At 52.4% G+C, this 20184-nt stretch overlaps 1 protein-coding gene across 1 annotated transcript in view; it reads left to right on the top strand.

Annotated features, from left to right (window-relative positions):
• LOC138813262 (glutamate receptor ionotropic, kainate 5) overlaps positions 1–17689 on the top strand; it is a 58913-nt gene extending 41224 nt beyond the window's left edge. The window contains exons 13-20 of the mRNA XM_070001568.1: positions 4050–4163; positions 4341–4450; positions 4946–5119; positions 8830–8995; positions 9909–10134; positions 13267–13395; positions 13497–13618; positions 16684–17689. Of these exons, the coding sequence (XP_069857669.1) occupies positions 4050–4163; positions 4341–4450; positions 4946–5119; positions 8830–8995; positions 9909–10134; positions 13267–13395; positions 13497–13618; positions 16684–17115 (1473 nt within the window). The 3' untranslated portion in view covers positions 17116–17689. The remainder of the gene's footprint in view (positions 1–4049; positions 4164–4340; positions 4451–4945; positions 5120–8829; positions 8996–9908; positions 10135–13266; positions 13396–13496; positions 13619–16683) is intronic.
• The last annotated feature ends 2495 nt before the right edge of the window (positions 17690–20184 follow it).

The following is a 20184-nucleotide window of genomic DNA, read 5'->3' as shown; positions in this document are numbered from 1 at the left end:
AAAAAAGCCGGAAGTGGCGCTGTGGCTCGAGTGGTAGAGTGCTAGCCTTGAGCTGAAGAGCTGAGGGACAGCGCCCAGGCCCAGAGTTCAGGACCCCTGACCAGACCCCCCCCAAAAATGTTATTTAGCTAAATGTGGTGTTATATGCCTATAATCCCAGCTACACAGGAGGTGGAGAAGGGAGGTAGTCAGGGGCTGATGCTGTAGCAAAAGCACAAGACTATCTGAAAAGCAAAGTAAAACAAAGGCTCAAGTGATATAGCCCCTGCTAGTAAGTGTGAGCCCTGAATTATAACATCAGTACTTCCATAAAAAAAAATTAACGAGCCAGGTGCTGGTGTAATCCTAGCTACTCAGGAGACTGAGATCTGAGGATCACGGTTCTAAGCTAGCCCAAGCATAAAAGTCCCATGAGACTCTTATCTCTAATTAACCACTCAAAAATCAGAAGTGGCACTGTGGCTCAAGTGGTTGAACACTAGCCTTGAGCACAAAGAGGCTCAGGGACAGCTCCCAAGCCTTGAGCTCAAGCCCCAAAACCAACCGACCAACCAAACAACACACACACACACACACACAATAATAATAATTTTTAAAATTATTTGTCAACTAATTGTAAAGTTAACAATAAACAACTTAAGGACAAACAGGAAAAAGAAAAGGGGGCTGGGAATGTGGTTTAGTGGTAGAGTGGTTGCCTAACATGCATGAAGCCCTGGATTTGATTCCTCAGTAGCACATAAACAGAAAAGGCCAGAAGTGGAAATGTGGCTCAAGTGGTAGAGTGCTAGCCTTAAGCAAAAGCAGCACAGAGATAGTGCCCAGGCCCTGAGTTCAATCCCCAGGACTAGCAGAAAGATGGAGAGGGAGAGAGAGGGAGAGAGAGGGAGAGAGAAGGAGAGGGGGGGGAAGAAAGGAAGGAAGGAAGAAGAAAGAAAGAAAGAAAGAAAGAAAGAAAGAAAGAAAGAAAGAAAGAAAGAAAGAAAGGAAGGAAGGAAGGAAGGAAGGAAGGAAGGAAGGAAGGAAGGAAGGAAGGAAGGAAGGAAAAGAAAGAAGGGAGGGAGGGAGGGAGAAAAGGAGGGAGGGAAGGAGGGAGGAAGAGAGAGACAGAGAGACAGAAAGGAAGAGTCATATAGGTAGCAACTGCAGGAAACAGCCAATATGACAGAAGTGACAAGGGGAAAAGATTGGAAAGATGCGAACTTAGAAACCCAGAGATTGGAGGGGAGGGGTCCCCACAGATTTAAGACTCAGACCTCTAAGGAAAGGAGTTCAGTGTGCTTGGTGCTGGTGACATTTTGCCAGGTTTTGGATTTTGATGGCCACTTATGCCACATCAGATTGTACAACTTCTATCCTCTTATCTTCCAAATGACCCACACAGCTTTGCGATTTGAGCCAGGTCCAGAATGTATGCTGTCTTTGCAGGAACTCCAGGCTGCGGGCAGGCAGATCTGTCCCCTGGGCCTCATAACCCAGCAGACTCAGAGAACTGCAGTGTGCTGGTGGTGGCAAATTAGCTGCTATCTGGAGCCGCAGTGGAGACCAGCAGTACCTTGTGGAGTAGTACCCATGGGAAGTGTTCTCTTGAAAACTTTACTCCTGGCTTCTCACAGGGGCCTGCTAGAGATCCAACACCTGCCTGTGCCCAGGAGTGAGCCTCAGGACCTGGGTGGGTCTCTTCTGGCGTAAGCTGGTCCTGCCCAGAGAAACCACGAGGGTATTCGAATGAAGAAGAGAATTTTGTTCTGAGGGCTCTTGGAGAGATGGGAGGATGGGGTAGAGAGATGAAGGTGCCCTCTGGCAAAGGGGCTGTGGCCAGTGGAAGGCTGGCATGAGGCGGCAAGTACATCCAGCGATACAGTGCGAAGGGACAGTGGCAGCTGGGTATGCTACGCAGGAAACCTGAATGAGCCAAGACCAGAGCACTGAGTTTTGAGAATCTACTACTTCATGTGGCTCTGCACTTCTATCTGAACCACACACAGGCTGGTAACATAAGCCAGAAGGAATAGTAAGAATACTAACACTTAAAAGGATACAAATCAAGCTGGGTGCCAGTGGTTCACACCTGTAATCCCAGCTACTCAGGATGCTGAGATCTGAGGATTGCAGTTCAAAGCCAGCCAGGCAGCAAACTCTGTGAGATTCTTATCTCCAACAAGCCACCAGAAAACCGGAAGTGGTGCTGCAGCTCAAGTGGTAGAGTGCTAGCCTTGAGCTGAAGCACTCAGGGACAGTGCCCAGGCCCAGAGTTCAAGCCTCATGACCAAAAGGAAAAAACAAAAAAAGAATACAAATCAAAGCCAGGCACTAGAGGTTCAAGCTTGTCATCCTAACTACTCAGGAGGCTGAGATTTGAGGGTTATGGTTCAAAGCCAGCCCAGGCAGGAAAGTCTATGAGACTCTAATCTCCAATAAATGATTCAGAACAGCCAGAAATGGAAGCTGTGGCTCAAGTAGTAGAGTGCTACACTTGAGTGAGAAAGTTCAGAGACAGTGCCCAGGCCCTGAGTTCAAGCACCAGGAATGGCTAAATAAATAAATAAATAAAATCACTGAATTAGGAGTGATCATGTATCACAACACTTAGGAGGCTGAGCAGGAGGGCTTGAGAGTTTGAGGCCAGTCTAGGCTATATAGAGATACTTTACCTTGTTTGAAACAACCCACAAAAGCAGCTGCTTATATATGTGTGTATGTAATATATATATTACATATATAATACATAATATGTATTACTATATAATATGTAAATGATATATTATATAGTACATTATATTATTACTTATAATTATTAATACATTAACATGTTAATATATATTACATTATATATGTAATATATGCATGCATGTAATATAGATAACATGTGTGTAATATATATGTATATGTGATAGATAGATAGATAGATAGATAGATAGATAGATAGATAGATAGATAGATAGATGGATGGATGATCTCAGCTCAGCTGGGCACTGGTCCTGTGTATCATGGGTGCCTTTAGGCATATATCTAGGTTGCAGGTGTTGGACAAGTACAGGAGAGTAGCCATCACATCCCAACTCCGTGGCCCCCAGTTCCTGACTTGCTCACTACTTAGTGCCTTTGCCCCTCTGAGATCAGAGAAACAGGGCTAAGTGTGGCTCAGGGATCTGTAGGGAAGAGTGGATAGTATAATTCGTTCATAGGTCTTTGTGGCATGGCACAAGAAGACGTGAAAATAAGGCCTGAAAGGGGATTCCCAGAGAAAGCTATCATCCACACCTTTTTATCCCCCCTGCCAGTCCTGGGGCTTGAACTCAAGGCCCTGAGCTTCTTTTGCTCAAGGTGAGCACTCTACTACTTGAGCTACAATGCCACTTTTTTTTTCTGAATAGTTTATTGGAGGTAAGAGTCTCATGGGGTTTCCTGCCCAGGCTGGCTTTGAACCAGGCTCTTCAGATCTCAACCTCCAGAGTAGCTAGGATTGTACGTGTGAGCCACCAGCGCCTGGCACATCCAGACATCCTGATGCCGATTGTCAGCAATCTTCATGACCCAGGGTAGGAGGAGTCAAGAGCTCTATAAAACAAGACTCTAGGGGCTGGGAATGTGGCTTAGTGGTAGAGTGCTTGCCTAGCATGCATGAAGCCCTGGGTTCGATTCCCCAGGACCACATAAGCAGAAAAAGGAAGAAGTGGCGCTGTGGGTGAAGTGATAGAGTGCTAGCCTTGAGCAGAAGAAGCTCAGGGACAGTTCTTAGGCCCTGAGTTCAAGCCCTAGGTCTGGCCAAAAAGTAAAAAAAAAAGACTCTTAATTATGAACATGACCAAGAAGGGTGAGACATCCAATATCTGGGTGGGACATCTGGATGAATAATTTTTAAAAAATTGTAGGCATCTGCATAGCTTTCAGGGTCTCCTAGACTAGTCCAGGGTCCTGGCCCTTTTCCTTACTTCCTCTCTGTCTTCTCCATCCACTCAGTTCGGTGGAGCGTACACTTCTCTCTAATTGCCTGTCTCTATCTCTCTCCTCTTCCTCTCTGCCCCAACCTCCTTCCCCCCCAGCAGAAGGCAGACCTGGCTGTGGCAGCCTTCACCATCACAGCCGAGCGTGAGAAGGTCATCGACTTCTCCAAGCCCTTCATGACCCTGGGTATCAGCATCCTCTACCGCGTGCACATGGTATGCTTCCTCTAGGGATGGAGGGCTGCAGTCTAGCTCGAGGGCTGGGCAGGGGCTGAGGTGCTTCATGGATAGGCGTGTCAGGCTTCTGAGTCCCTGATTGGAGCTGGGGTGGACCACACAGTGCTGGGCAGGGGTGGCTAGTCTTATTCCCATCCCCCCCCTCCACTTCCCTAGGGCCGCAAGCCTGGCTACTTTTCTTTCCTGGATCCCTTCTCTCCTGCTGTGTGGCTCTTCATGCTTCTTGCCTACCTGGCCGTCAGCTGTGTCCTGTTCCTGGCCGCCAGGTGAGTGCATTGCCTGCTGCCAGGGTGGAAAGAGACACAAGGCTGGCCCTGCACGCTACCTCTGCGTTCCCTGGGCTGCTGGGGACCATCCATTACAGGGGCCTCTTTTCTCCCTTTCTTACTCTAGCTCTGGGGCCCATTCTTTCCTTTGTGGCTCTGACTTTGGTGCTCTGGTTCGCTCTCTGAGCTGCTGTCTTTCCTCTTTTCTCTGACTCTCTCCTTTCTCTACTTGCCCCTGGGCGTCTCAGCATTCCTGCCTCTCTCTCTCTCTCTCTCTCTCTCTCTCTCTCTCTCTCTCTCTCTCTCTCTCTCTGTGTCTCTGCCCCACCCCTCCATGGATGTACCTTCCCTCTGCATGCCTGTCCATCGCGCATCCTCTTCTTTTCCCATCTTCCCCTTCTAATCATGGTGACTGTCTCCTCCCTCTGTTTCTTCTCCTTTTTCTCCACACCTTGGCCTCCTTTCCCTCCGCCCCCCCCCCCCTTCTCTCCACAGGCTGAGTCCCTATGAGTGGTATAACCCGCACCCATGCCTGCGTGCTCGTCCCCACCTCCTGGAGAACCAGTACACGCTGGGCAACAGCCTGTGGTTCCCCGTGGGGGGCTTCATGCAGCAAGGCTCCGAGATCATGCCCCGCGCGCTGTCCACGCGCTGTGTCAGTGGAGTGTGGTGAGATGTTTCCGTCTGTCCTCCCCCCCCCCCCCCCGCCCCCAGGGCTGGGAAAGGCCCGTCTGAGTTCTGAATGAAATCAGGGTTGGGAGTAGGGTGCTAGCATCAGCCCCAGGTCCCATGCTCCCCATTTCTGTCGCTCTGGCCTGACCTCAACGTATACTCCCCTCCTTCTCAGCAGTTAACACAGAAAGCCAAGGGAAAAGCTTAGGACTGGAACATTCTCCCTGTTTTATGGAACTGGAAGAGTGAGACCCAGGGACAAGGAATGAGCATGCTAATTTAGCTGGAGGCATGCTAGCCCCGGGCCCCTTTACTGCCTGGGTCCAGCAGGCTGCTGAGAACCTCATAAGTTCTCCTGAGCAAGCTAAGTATCTGGTCTTCCAGAGTGCTTCTTCCCCCACATCCTCCCATTAGAGTTTAGCATCTGTGGCCATTCCACAGAGGCCTCTGGAGCCTTCCATGTATAGAGTTTAGCATCTGTGGCCATTCCACAGAGGCCTCTGGAGCCTTCCATGTACCGGAAGTGTTCAGAGAACTCAACAGCCCCGCCCCTGCCCTCCAGAGGCAGAGAAGAGAATGAATGAAACGGATAACTAATGTTGGACGTCAGGTTTTATTCAAGGCATATGCCCCAAAGATGTTCTCATTTGAAACTTGGTCGAGACTAACCTTCATGGGTGGTGGGTTTCACTCCCTTAACTAAGTGGAACTGCTGTATGGAATCATTTGCACCTCCTTTGATCCACCACCTCACAAACCTTCCAGTCCTCATGATTATTAGTATTATTTTAATGAGTGGCCTTGAGTCTGCACCATTTCCATAATACCCTGGTCTTTGTTTCCTATGGCTGCTGCAGAAATTCCTGTGCATTTAATACAACATAGATTCTCTTCTAGTTCTGGAGGTCAGAAATTCAAGGTAGATCTCACTGAGCTAAAACCATGTTGTTGTCAAGGCTTCTTCCTTCTGGAGGAAGACTCAGGGTGGGTGAGGAGTCTCATTCTTTGCCTTTTACAGAAGCCTCCTGCATTCCTTGGCTCATGGCCCCTTCCTCCAGGTCCAAAGCCAGCAGTGTAGCATCTGCAAGTTTTTCTGACTTTCACTTCCTTCTTCCATTGGGCCTGCTGCCTAGATAATCCAGGATCATCTTCATACCTTAATCACTTCTTCAAAGACCTTTTATTTTATTTATTTATTTATTTTTGTCGTCAGGTGTAGGGCTTGAACTCTGGGCCTGGGCCCTGTCCCAGAGCTCTTCAGCTCAAGGCGAGTCCTCTACCACTTGAGCCACAATGCCACTACCAGCTTTTTTACTGCTTATGTGATGCAGAGGAATTGAACCCAGGGCCTCATGCATGTGAGGCAAGCACTTTACCACTGAGCCACCTTCCCAGCCCCTGCAAAGACCCTTTTACCATAAGAGATGACATATTAATCTCTTCTGGGACCAGGGTATAATCATCTCTGGTGGTGGTGGTGAAGGTATTTATGTATTAAGATTTTTGTCATCTGGGGATTGAACCCAGGGCCTCGTCCTTGTTAGGCAGGCATTCTACCACTTGAGCTATGGGGAGAGGAGGCTGCTTCTGCTACCACCCAGCCCAAGTGGAATGCGTTCATCCATTGAATATAACGAGGTATCCAATTTACATAGAAGCGATGCTGAGGAAAGAGCAGGAAGCTATGAGGAAGGAGTAGAGAATCATCCCCAGAGAAGGTGGATTTGTCCTGTAGGCTGTTATTGTCTGTGCAAAAGAGAAGGAGGGGCATTCAGGACTGGGCGTGTGATGAGGTGGCAGAGAAGACACTGAGGACAGCCCCCAAAACAAATATAGCTGAAGCCCCATGTCCCCAGGAGGCCCAGGGCACCGTCCTTCTGAGGGTCACGCTCTCCAGTGGAGTGCTCTCTGCCCCACTGGTCACACGCCCTGCAGCCTCCGGTCCAGACTCTCTTCCTTCTACTTCCCACACATTTGCTTGTCCAGAAGCTGTTTGGTGTTCTCCAGGTATGTTTTCATGTTCTCATCTTCTCTTTCCACACTCTCAGTCAATTCTAGGATGACTTTTCTCTTGGCTATATATATGTATATATAGGTCATACTTTCTTGGATCTGGCCTTTTTTTTTTTTTTTTTTTTTTGCATGTGTGCTGATTCTAGGGCTTGAACTCAGGGCTTGAGCACTGTGCCTGAGCTTTTGTGCTCAAGGCTGGTTCTCTCGTACTTGAGCCACAGCCCCACCTCCATCTTTTTAGTGGTTAATTGGAGATAAGAGTGTCAGGGACTTTCCTGTTCAAGCTGGCTTTGAACTGCCATCCTCAGATCTGAGCCACCTGAGTAGCTAGGATTACACCTAGCATGGTCATTGTGTGTGTGTGTGTGTGTGTGTGTGTGTGTGTGTGTGTGTGTGTGTGTGTGTGTGTGTGTGTGTGTGTGTGTGTGTGTGTGTGTGTGTGTGTGTGTGTGTGTGTGTGTGTGTGTGTGTGTGCCAGTACTGGGGTTTGTACTCAGGACCTAGGCATTGTCCCTAAGCTTTTTATTAACTTCCTTTTTTTTTTTTTTTGAGCGGGGAGGTGGTTAATTGGGATGGTTAATTTGGTGTCTGGGCTGGCTTCAAACCATGATCCTCAGATCTCAGGCTCCTGAGTAGCTAGGATTACAGGCGTGAGCCACCATCACCCGCTTATATGGTCATTTTTTTAATTCTTTGGCTGACATTATAAACTTCACATTGTTTACATTCCTTTAGACAGTCTTGGAATCTCCACCATTGCATTTCTGGGTTTCTATTGAATACCTCCTGTATTTATGAAGATCTCTACTCTGGCTAGAGGGAGTCCTCCATGGATGCTGGGGGTTGTCCCTCACTTGAAAGATTGTCCTTATCTAGCATTACACGCACGCATGCACGCACTCGCGCGTGCACGCACAGACACACACACATTCACACTCACACTCAAAGGAACTCTTTGGAACCTTCTCTCTAGGTAGCGTTCTCCCCTGGAGTATTCTGACCCATGGATTCCAGCCATCTTGCCTCTCCCCTACCCTACCCTGTTGTCTGATCTCTGACTCTATGGGATTGCTGGCCTTTCTGGGTTTCTCTCCCTGCAACAGTCTATAAAGGAACTCCAGCCTGCTACTCTGGACAAGAACGAGACTTTGTTTTTCTTTCCTTGAGGGAGAATTACAGTCCTTCTACGACTTTTGTCCCCCTTTAAATAATGTTTGAAGCCGGGTGCCAGTGACTCATGCCTGTAATCCTCTCTGCTCAGGAAACTGAGATCTGAGGATTGCAGTTGAAAGCCAGCCTGGGCAGAAAAGTCTCCATGAGACTCTTACCTCTAATGAACTACTCAAAAACCGGAAGTGGCACTATGGCTGAAGTGATAGAGCACGTTGTGTTCAAGAACACAAAAAAGCTTAAGGACAGCACCCAGGCCCTGAGTTCAAGCCCTAGGACCAACAAACAAATACTTTCTATTGTCCAGTTTCCAGCTATTTCCCAGACAGCCTTATTCTTGCACCCAGAAGTAGAGGTCTAGAAATTCTTAACCCCGTGAGTCTGATCAGGAAGCCATACTTGTAGTCTCCCCACTGGTCAGCAGCAACTGAGCCTTTTACTTGTTGGAGGAACTGGTGGGGGGGGGAGTGGGAACCACGAATGGGGGGGGGATCTGTTCACAACTCACCCTTACTGTCCCCCAGGTGGGCCTTCACTTTGATCATCATCTCATCCTACACGGCCAACCTGGCTGCCTTCCTCACGGTGCAGCGGATGGAGGTACCTGTGGAGTCGGCTGATGACCTGGCGGACCAGACCAACATCGAGTACGGCACCATCCACGCCGGCTCCACCATGACCTTCTTCCAGGTGAAACCCTCCCCTGCATCATGCAAGTTCACCTCTAGGTGGAGCTGGAGAGATGGATGGGGAGGGGCAGAACACACCGGTGCCATGATCGCTGGGCAGGGGGCAGATGAGGGAGACAGCGATAATCAATCTGCGCCTCATAGCACGGAACCACTGGTGTCAGTGAGGCTGCTGGAAGGGCCACGCCTGGGAATGTGGGCAGCAGATGAGAGGAAGAACCTGCCAGGGGACGGGAGCTTGTCCCTGTGTATTGGCAGAGATGGGAAAGGAGAGGAGGGAGTCCAGTGAGGAAGGCCAGCCAGGCTCTGAGAGCTCAAAGGCCAGTGCGGGGCTTTACCCTGGACCCTGCACTTGGGAACCAGAGATGCCCACTGACGGCTGGAAGTCCCCTCTGGGCCAGGTTGGAGTAGACCAGCTTTGGGGAAGCTAGAACTGAGCTTGGCCAGACTCCTGGATGGGAGGATTGAGGAAGAAGAGGCAGGAGGTAAGACCGCAGGTAGGACAGGTTTGAGAATAGCTGAGCCAGTGAAAAGTTGAGGGTATTTTATTTTATTTGGGGCTTGAACCCAGGGCCTGGGCACTGTATCTGAGCTTCTTTTGCTCAAGGCTAGCACTCTACCACTTGAGCCACAGTGCCACTTCTGGCTTTTTTCTGTGTATGTGGTACTGAGGAATGGAACCCAGGACTTCATGCATGCTAGGCAAGCACTCTACCACTGAGCCACCTTCCCAGTCTCTTGAGGGTCTTTTAGAAAGAGGAATGTGGGGGTGAATTGGACCTGGTCTTAGTTGTCTGCGTTCGTTTTCGCACTCTCTCTCTCTCTCTGGCTCTGGCTCTGAGGTTGGAAGGGCAGTGGGGATGTGGGGGGAGGTAGGGCTTGACCCGTTTCACCCTTGTGATCTCTTCGTCCAGAACTCACGGTACCAGACGTACCAGCGCATGTGGAACTACATGCAGTCAAAGCAGCCCAGTGTGTTCGTCAAGAGCACGGAAGAGGGCATCGCCCGCGTCCTCAACTCCCGCTATGCCTTCCTGCTCGAGTCCACCATGAACGAGTACCACCGGCGCCTCAACTGCAACCTCACCCAGATCGGGGGCCTCCTCGACACCAAGGGCTACGGCATCGGCATGCCGCTGGGTATGGCCGCTTCCGCTGGGGTCGTGGGGCGTGGCCAGGGTGCTGTACATCTGGATGGAGATGTGTGAGCAGGCCCAGGGCTAGGCCAGGCCCTTCGTGGGCAGGTCACATTACCTCTGTACTCTTGACCTGAAAAAAAAAATGAGTGTAGGAATAATCAGTTCAGCCTCAGAGGGCTTTTGAGAAAATCCCAAGAAACTTCATGTATGTAGCTCAAGACACATGGACAGGAAGGCTTGCTCCCTTCTTCCATGGACCCAAGGACCCCCTTAGAAGAGAGGGAATGGTTTTACTTCATCTTCTTTTTCTTTTTTTTTTTTTTGGTCATTCATGAGGCTTGAACTCAGGGCCTAGGTGCTGTCCCTGAATTCTTTTGCTCCAGCCGAACACTCTACTACTTTGAGCCACAGTGCCACTTCTGGTTTCCTGGTGATTAATTGGAGATAAGAGTCAGGCATCAGGGCTTATGCCTATAATCCTAGTTACTTAGGAAGCTGAGATCTGAGAATCATGGATTGAAGCCAGCCCGGGCAGAAAAGTCTGTGAGACTCTTATCTCCAATTAACTCCTTAGAAAAAGGCAGAGGTGCTGTGCCTCAAGTGATAGAACCCCAGGACCAGTTTAAAAAAAAAAAAAGCATCTCACCGACTTTCCTTGGAACTATAATCCTCAGATCTCAGCCTCCTGAGTAGCTGGAATTACAGGCGTGAGCCACCAGCACCCCTTGTTTCATATTCTCTGCACCAAGCCTATGTTGTCTTACTCAAAGCAGGTATTTAGAAAATGCTGGACAGATAGAGGGATGAAAGCAAGGACAGGAGAGATAGAAAATAAGGAAGGAAGGAAGTGGAAGAGAAGGAAGAAAAAAAAAGGAGAGGGTAAGAAAGCAAAGAAATGCCCATTTAGACTTCAAGATAATGCTTCTTAGGGCTCAATACTGGGGGGAAAATTCCATCAGCAAGTTGTCTTTGTTTCTTTTCTTCTTCTTCTTCTTTTTTTTTTTTTTGTCAGTTGTGGGGCCTGAACTCAGGGCCTGGGCACTGTCCCTCACCCAGCTCTTCAGCTTAAAGGGAGCCTCTACCTCTTGAGCCACAATGCCACTTCCAGTTTTCTGAGTGGTTCATTGGACATAAGAGTCTCATGGACTTTCCCACCTGGGCTGGCTTTGAACCATGATCCTCAGATCCTCAGGATTACAGGCATGTGCCACCGGCGCTGGCTTCTCTTCTTATTTTTGGACTCCAAAAAATCATCTCCATGCTGATGGTGCCTGCCTTAGTTATCCGTAGCTCTGCAGCAAAGTACCAAAGCCTTGTTCGGGAAGTTAGTGGAGTGCCAAGGAAAGCAGTGTAGCCTGGAGCTTTGGGGGTGGACAGGCTCTGGGGTCACACTGACCTGGATTTGAGCCCCACATCCCTCGTGGGCCCAGCACATGACCTGAGGCAGGTGCATCACCCCCTCCTCCAAAAACAGTCCCACAGAGTCACTGTGAGACTTGAAGATGCTTCGTAAGCCCAGAGTCTGACACGTGGCAGAGGCCTGACAATACCATGTCCCCATTGCCCATGTCCCTCCGTCCTAGTGTGCAGCAGATGCTCAGCCAGCATCTTTAGCCAATGAAGAAGTCAACAGAGAACAGGATGTGGGGAGCATTTTGAACCCTGGCTCAAGGGAAGGACAGGAAGGCAAGGAAGGAAAAGGCAAGAGGTGGGATGGAAGGGAGAACAGGCCACTAACTCGGGGAACTGGTCCAGTACTTTCCTGGGTGCCAAGTCCTATGCTGGGCAATTGCCAAGACCACAGACACACAGCCATGTCATCAGATGTCAGGTGACAGGTGTTCCTGTGAACACTGGGAAGAAACTGATGTGGAAAGAGATCCTCAGCACCTTCTCTGTGCGGGCATGCGCACTGATCCTGGGACTGGACCTCAAAGCCTGTGCAACGTCCCTGAGCTTATTTTTGTTCAAGGCTAGTACTCAACCACTTGAGCCACAGTGCCACTTCCGGCCTTTTCTGTTTAGATAGTACTGAGGAATCGAACCCAGGGCTTCTCTATCAGTGACCCACATTCCCAGCCCCTCAGTGCCATTTTAAATCAAGGACTCAGTGCGGACCTGAGAGCGGTGGAGTGTGAGCCAAGGCAAGGAGTTTGGGAGGTAGAGGCAAAGGTCCTTCAGCGGGACTTGGCTTAACAGATTTGGGGGCCTGCTAGCAGGCCGGTGTGGCTGGGGCAGGGTGCCTGTGCGTGGCTGCCTGTGAGTGCAGGCTCTCGAAGGCCAAGAGAGCCTCGTTGTATCCATGGCAGAAAGCCACAGGAGTTGTCAGCCAGAGCAGTCTGCTCTGCCAGCTCCCAAAACTCTCTAGCTGCTGTATGGGAAAGAGGCTGAGGGTGTAGCTCAAGCAGTACAGTGCCAAGCCAAGCAGGCTCCAAGCCCTGGGTTCAAATCAATACTGCTAAGAAAAAGAAAAAAGGGGGCAGGTACCAGTGGCTCATGCCTGTAATCCTCCCTACTCAGGAGACTAAGGTCTGAGGATCCAAGTTCAAAGCCAGCTCAGGCAGAAAAGTCCCAGTGAGACTCTTATCTCAAATAAATCATTCAAAAACTGGAAGTGGTGCCCATGTCATTGTAACTCCTCTGTACGGTATTCTCACAATTAAAAAAAAATACAAATTAAAAAAAACTGGAAGTGGTACTGTGGCTCAAGTGGTAGAGCGCTAGCCTTGAGCACAAAGAGCTCAGGAACAGTGCCCAGGCCCTGAGTTCAAGTCCTATAACCAACAACAACAACAAAAAAGGCAGTGAGCCTGGCACTGGTAGCACACCTGTAATCCTAGCTACTCAGGAGGCTGAGATCTGAGGATCACAGTTCAGAGCCAACTCCAGGCAGAAAAATACGCGAGACTGTTATCTCCAATGAACCACCAGAAAACCAGAAGTGGCGCTGTGGCTCAAGTGGTAGAGCGCTCGCCTTGAGCTGAAAGATCAGGGACAGTGCCCAGGCCCAGAGTTCAAGCCCCATGTGGGCAGGGTGGGACCACACACACCAATGATCCTGAGCCTGAGGCAGGGCCAGAAAAGCCAAGTTGAGGGAGTCCTGATGGCCAATCTCCTTCATGTGCCCGGCCAGGCTCCCCGTTCCGGGATGAGATCACGCTGGCCATCCTGCAGCTCCAGGAGAACAACCGGCTGGAGATCCTGAAGCGCAAGTGGTGGGAGGGAGGCCGGTGCCCCAAGGAGGAGGACCACCGAGCTAAAGGTCAGCCCCGCCCCCCCAGGGCCCCGCCCCACCCACAGCCCCTCCCAGCCCCTTACCCACACAGCCCACCCTCCTGGCTCTCTCCAACCCCCACCCCCCAGGCTTGGGCATGGAAAATATAGGTGGCATTTTTGTTGTGCTCATCTGTGGCCTGATCATCGCGGTCTTCGTGGCCGTCATGGAATTCATCTGGTCCACGCGGAGGTCAGCAGAGTCTGAGGAGGTGAGGAGGTTGTTGAGGGGTGAGGGTGGGAACAGGAACCCCCAGGGGCTGAATGAAGGGTGTGGTATTGAGGATTGTGCCTGGGTGGGGGAGACCTAGAGGAAGGGGAGAAGGGCAGGAGGAGGGGGCGGGGCTCTAAGATGCTCAGAGCTCCTGAGAGGGAGGTCTCGGGACAGGTGACTGAACAGGCAAAGATACAGGGAATTTGGGGCATGAGAGAGGAGGGAAGAAGGCTCCTCTTGGCCCGATCCTTCTCAGGACTTTTTTTCTTGAGGTACTGGGATTTGAACTCAGAGCCTTGGGCTTGCTAGGCAGGCCTCTCTACCATGGAGCCACACCTATTCTTTTTTTTGCTTTAGTTGTTTTTCAGATAGGTTTTAATAATTTTTGCTTTTGTTTTTGTTTTGGGGCGTCATGGGGCTTGAATTCTGGGCCTGGGCACTGTCCCTTTTGCTCAGGGTTAGCACTCTACCACTTTGAGCCATAGCGCCACTTCCAGTTTTCTGGTGGTTCATTGGAGATAAGTGTTAAGGTCTTTCCTGCCCAGGCTGGCTTCAAACCAAGATCTTCAGATCTCAGCCTCCTGAGTAGCTAGGATTATAGGTGTGAGCCACTGGTGCCCAACAGATAAAGATTTTGTTTTTGACAGTCCTGGGGCCTGAACTCAGGGCCTTGGCACTACTGTCCCTGAGCTTCTTTTGCCCTAGGCTAGCACTCTAGCACTTGAGCCACAGTGCCATTTCCAGCTTGTTCTGTATATGTAGTGCTGAGGCATCGAACCCAGGGCTTCATGCATGCTAGGCAAGCACTCTACTACTAAGCCACATTCCCAGCCAGATAGTAATTTTTTTTTAATAATAAAAAAAATTATCCTGGCCAGCCTTGGACCACAATCTTCCAGCCTGTGCCTCCCAAGTAGCTCAGATTATAGGCATGCCACCACACCAACTTCCACGGAGGCAGATGAGCTCCTAATACTCTTAAGATTTGGCCCTGCTCTGGGAGAGAAGGCAATCTCACCAGCCTACAAGATTTGTTTTCTCTAAGATGCCAAACATCCTAAGACCCAGAAAATAAAACACATAATGAATTTACTCCATGGCAGTTGGCAGGAGGCCTTTGTTCCTCGAAGGAGGACCTCTCTATGGGCTGTTTGACTGTTCTCCGCCTGCCATGGCAGCTGACATTTCCCAGAGCAAGTGATCCACGAGCGAGCAAGGCAGGAACAAAAATGGCAGCCAGCCGGGCCACATTCTGTGAGCCACTCAGACCACTTGATAACAGACATGGCTACCAGGGAGGAGAAGGGGATCGTAGGGGCCACCTCTGTGCGTTTGAAATGACACTCCATCCCCACAAGGGAGTCTACTATAGCATAATGATGTGTCTGACCCTGAGCTCCTGCCCACTTTCAAGCTAACCTTCCAGATGTTCAATCCAGATGTTCCCCTCTTTCCCCAGCCCTTTCAAAACCCTGTGGACTGCAAGGGTTTACAGGCCTTACCCTACCTGGCCCCCTGCTTCTCTGACCTCACCCCCTCTCTCTCCCCTCACACTCCCATCTCAGCCTCCCTGATCTGCTTGTGTGTCTTTGGACATGCCAAGCCGCTTCCACCTTAGCTCCTTTGCCCTGATCTGTGTCTACCCAGAAACTCTTTTTTTCCCCCCAAGGTCTTCACAGGTACAGGTCCCCTCCACTACTGCATTGTCTCCGAATTCAGCCTCACTTCCATCCTCACGCGCTGCCTCTTCTCCGTGTTTTGTTTTCTCCCTCACCATCTGCCTTCCTGTGTACACCTGTGTGTGTTCCTGTCTATCTCTGCACATCTGATTATAACCTCCAGGAAGGCTGGGACTTGGGGGAAGGGAGAGGTAGGAGGGATGGAATCCAGGGCCTTGCACCTGTTAGACCAAGTGAAGTGCTACATCAGCAGCCCCAACGGCTGGCACTTAATCTTTTCCTTTTTTTTTTTTTCAATTATGCCCAGAACAGCAGTTGGCATTCAATAGGTGCTTATGCCTTGCAATAATGATCAAACAGATGCCAGGCAGAAATTGGGGGAACCAAGGAGGAAGGAAGAGGTAGTGGCACATCAGAAAATGAGAACAGCAACCGGGTGCCAATGGCTCACGCTTGTAATCGTAGCTAGTCTGGAAGCTGAGACCTGAGGATCACAGTTTAAAGCCAGCCCAGGCAGGAAAGTTCATGAGACTCTTTTTTTTTCCTTTGGGTCCGGTTGTGGGGCCTGAACTCTGGGCCTGGGCACTGTCCCTCAGCTCTTCAGCTCAAGGCTAGCGCTCTACCACTTGAGCCACAGCGCCACTTCCAGCTTTTTTCTTTTTGCTTATGTGGTGCTGGGGAATCGAATCCAGGGCCTCATGCATGCAAGGCAAGCGCTCTACCACTGAGCCACCTTCCCAGTCCCTTCATGAGACTTATCTCCAATAAACTACCAGAAAACTGGAAGTGGTGCTGTGGCTCAAGTGGCAGAGCACTCACCTTGAGCTGAAGAGCTGAGGGACAGCACCCAGGCACAGAATTCAAGCCCCACGACCAACCAAAAAAAGAAAGAAAGAAAATGAAAGCAGCAGTCAGGCGCTGGTGGCTCACGCCTGAAATCCGAGCTACTGGGGAGGCTGAGATCTGAGGATCATGGTTGGAAGCCAGCCCAGGCAGGAAAGTTTGTGAGCATCTTATCTCCAATAAACTACTCAGACAAAGCTGGAGGTGGAGCTGTGGCTCAAGTGGTAGAGCACTAGCCTTGTGCACCAAGAAGCTCAGGGACAGCCGAGTGCCCAGGTCCTGAGTTCAAGCCCCAGGACCGGCACAAAAAAAAAACAAAAATAAATTAATAAATCGATCAAAGAATATGAGAGTAGCCACGACAAGAGGAAGACGATGGAGAGGACCGGAAGGGCAGTTCAAGGACAAGCGGAGCAAGGGAGGAGGAGATGGAGCAGGGGAGAGGCGAGCAGCTCGGGAGATGGCTGCGGGGGCGAGGGTAGGAGGTGGGGGAGGCGGAGCGGGGCGGGGAGGCCGCGGTGACCGCCCCGCGCCGCCCCAGGTGTCCGTGTGCCAGGAGATGCTGCAGGAGCTGCGCCACGCCGTGTCCTGTCGCAAGACCTCGCGTTCCCGCCGGCGCCGGCGGCCGGGCGGCGGCCCGAGCCGGGCGCTGCTGTCGCTGCGGGCCGTGCGGGAGATGCGGCTCAGCAACGGGAAGCTGTACTCGGCGGGCGCGGGCGGGGACGCGGGCGGCGCGCACGGCGGGCCCCAGCGCCTCCTGGACGACCCCGGGCCGCCCGGCGGGCCCCGGCCCCCCGCGCCCGCGCCCTGCACGCACGTGCGCGTCTGCCAGGAGTGTCGCCGCATCCAGGCGCTGCGGGCCTCGGGGTCCGGGGTCCCCCCGCGAGGCCTGGGCGCCCCCGCCGAGGCCACCAGTCCCCCCCGGCCCCGGCCGGGTCCCACCGTACCCCGAGAGCTGGCGGAACACGAGTGACCATGGGCGGGGCCCGGGCCGGGGCGTCCGGACTGATCAGCGGGCACTGCACCCGGCCCGGGCCCCGGCTGCCGCACCCCAAACTCCTCCCCCCACCGGGGGGGATGGCTGGACAGAACTTGGGGCCCCCGCGCCCCCGACGCCCCGGCGGGAGCCGGCGTGCGCCCCGCGGTGGACTCACGTGCGCTCCCTGGCGGCGGCCGAGCGCAGCGCAGGAGCCGAGGACTCCCGGGCTGGGGATCAACGGGGGACTGGGGGGCCACGGAAGAGGGGGAGTCGTCCCGGAGGCCGAGAGCAGTCCGCGGAGAGGACCCCCACACACACCCTGGGACTGCTCTGGCGCCCCCCCCTTGACGTGGACGCGGCCCTCCACACTGGTGGAGAGGGGAAGGGCCTCAGGACAGTTGGGTGTTCCTGGTGCCCCTCCATTCTTCTTTCTCTATTTTTTTTGGGGGGGTGAGGGGAAACCTTGGAATTTCTATGAGACCCCTCCCCCTCAGGGAGGGGGTCAGTTGGGCCCCCATCCCTTCTCCCCGCCTCCCCCCCCCCCACATCTCAGTCCCTGTTGGAATAAAAAAAAAAAAAAAAAGAACAAAACCTTGCCAAACTTGGGGATAGTTGGGTCTCATTTCCTGGGGGTGGGGCTAGGAGAGGGGGAGGTGCGGAGACCCACGATCCACTTGCGCACCCGCCCCCCGCAGGTCAGCTCAGGTCCCCGCAGCTGGCCCCCTCCCTCTCCACTGACCTCTCATTGCGACAGAGACCCTGAGACAGATGGGGAGATGCGGGGATGAGCCAGATGGGGCTGGGGGAGGGGCGGGCCAGGGAGCTGGCTGCTCACCGCGCTGCAATGGGACGCCCCTCCCCCCATTGCTGGGTGGGTGGGCGGGTGGGTGTGCGCCCCCCCACAATGATTCCCACCTTGGTGGTCGTCTGTGTATTTGTCCGTGAGGCCATCTTCACCTGCCTGTGACTAACCTTGTGTTTCGGCTGGACATGTATCCCCCCCCCAACTCCCAGAGGAAGGGAGGAATCCCTTGGGGTAGGGGTAGGGGTGCCTGGAGGCTGCAGGTCTGGTTTTTAGAGAGGAGGAGGCTGGGAGGGGAAGGGTGGGCCTGCTTCCGTCCCCGCCCTTCCTCCACCTCCAGTTTCTGTGGAAACTGCAGCTGAAAAAGGACGAGTGAAGGTCACACAGCCAGAGCCAAAACGAGGCTGGCCCTGCAGAAAAGGAAGAGATGGAGGGATGGAGGCGAGACCAAGAAAGGGGAGAGAAAGAAGGGGGACAGCGCGGAAGAGAGGACTGAGGAGGGGAAGGGACAGAGCAGACTGCAGAAGGGAAGTTGAAGAGGAGGGTGGGGGGAAGTGGGAGGAATTGGGGTGACCAAGGAAAGCCAGAGGGAGATGGGAGGGGACTGGAACCCTGGGGAAAGCCAGACAGACAAGGTCTGAGAGGTGGCGGAGCAGAGGCTCAGCCTCCCACCTCCTGCGGCGGCGGCTGGAGATGGGGAGCTGTCCATTCAGCACCCGGCTGCTGGCTTGGTTCATAGCCGGGCCCGCTTTTCCCTTCCAGGGTCTCTTTGCTCTTTGAAGTTCTCAGGTGGCTGCTGACCCCCAAGAGACCCCCATGCACACACAGCACCCCCAATGTTGAGCACTTCTGAGTCCAAAACACTTGCTCTGTGTGTGTGTGTGTGTGTGTGTGTGTACACCCTTTAGAGACAGCACCAGCACCTCTTGTCTCTTAACTGTTGAGGTACCTAGAACACGACTGCAATATTTCAGGACTCTTCCACGCCACGAGGTTGATCTTCTCTGAGGTGTCTCCCCATGTCTGAGCCACTCCGTCCCCCATCAAATTTCTCCTCCCAGTCTCCCGAAGTTGGCCACCCCTGCTTCTGACTGGCTTTTGAAGCTGCAGTGTCGCCTGTCACCTTCACTGTGTACTCCTGTTGCTGTCCCCCTGTCTCTCTACCTTTGCAGAGCTCCCCATCTGTCTTCTTTCTGTCCGTATTTGCCTTTTTCTGGACAGGGTCTGTCTGTTTCTCCTCCTACTAAGCTCTCCTCCTGTCCCTCTCCATCCCTGTGACCTTCCTGAGCCTTCCCTCCCCCGCCTTCTGCAGAGCCTTGTGCTGGGAGCACGATGCACAGTCATCAGTCTCGCGTCTGAGGAAGGGAATGCAGGAAAGGGGGACCTCAATCTGTCTAGGTTGGAATATGGGGGCCCCAGACCTCCTCCCCCAAGCCAGCTGGAAAGTAGGAGGAGAGCCTAAATCTCCTGGAATCTAGACCCCCCCACCCACCTCCCGCCTCTCTAGCCATCTTTGTCTCTCCAATCTCATCCTTCATGGTCCAGGCCTAAACCTCCTAAGCCCAGGTGTTGAGAAAGGGAAGGGATGACGCTCTTCTTCCAGGGGAAAGGGACGAAATCTGGGGAGGGGGGTGTCTGCGGGCCAATGCACCTGGGTCAAAAGATGTGGCTCCTCCCCCCACCCCTTCCTAATCACCATGGCAACAGCCTGGTCTGCAGGCCCAGCCTCCCTCGCTGCTGCAGAGTTAGCCTCCCTGTTACCATAGCAACAAGGAACAGAGGGATGGGGATAGGTCACAGAAAAGGATTAGGATAAGGCTCTGGCTTTAAGGACACTTCCTTGCTGGTTACTCTGACCCTGTCTCTGGCTCTGTCCAAGGTCATCTGTTACGTTGCCTGTTTCTATAGCACTTACTCTGGCCATCAGCCTTTCATACATTTCCCTGGCCAAGGTTTTTTGTTTTGTTTTTTGTTTTGTTTTTTTTTTTTACTTTTTTTTGGGGGGGTCTGGTCATGGGTCCTGAACTCTGGGCCTGGGCGCTGTCCCTCAGCTCTTCAGCCCAAGGCTAGTGCTCTACCACTTGAGCCACAGCGCCACTTTTGGCTTTTTTCTTTTTGCTTATGTGGTGCTGAGGAATCGAACCCAGGGCCTCAGGCATGCAAGGCAAGCGCTCTACCACTGAGCCACCTTCCCAGCCCCCCTGGCCAAGGTTTTACCCTTCATCCACCCACCCCCGTACACCAAGCCTACTTCTTGCCTC

The sequence above is a fragment of the Dipodomys merriami genome, unplaced genomic scaffold (assembly GCF_024711535.1).
Source record: "Dipodomys merriami isolate MVZ:Mamm:240054 unplaced genomic scaffold, mDipMer1.0.p SCAF_106, whole genome shotgun sequence".
Classification (NCBI taxonomy): Eukaryota; Metazoa; Chordata; class Mammalia; order Rodentia; family Heteromyidae; genus Dipodomys; species Dipodomys merriami.
This window is presented reverse-complemented; position numbering and strand designations above follow the sequence as displayed.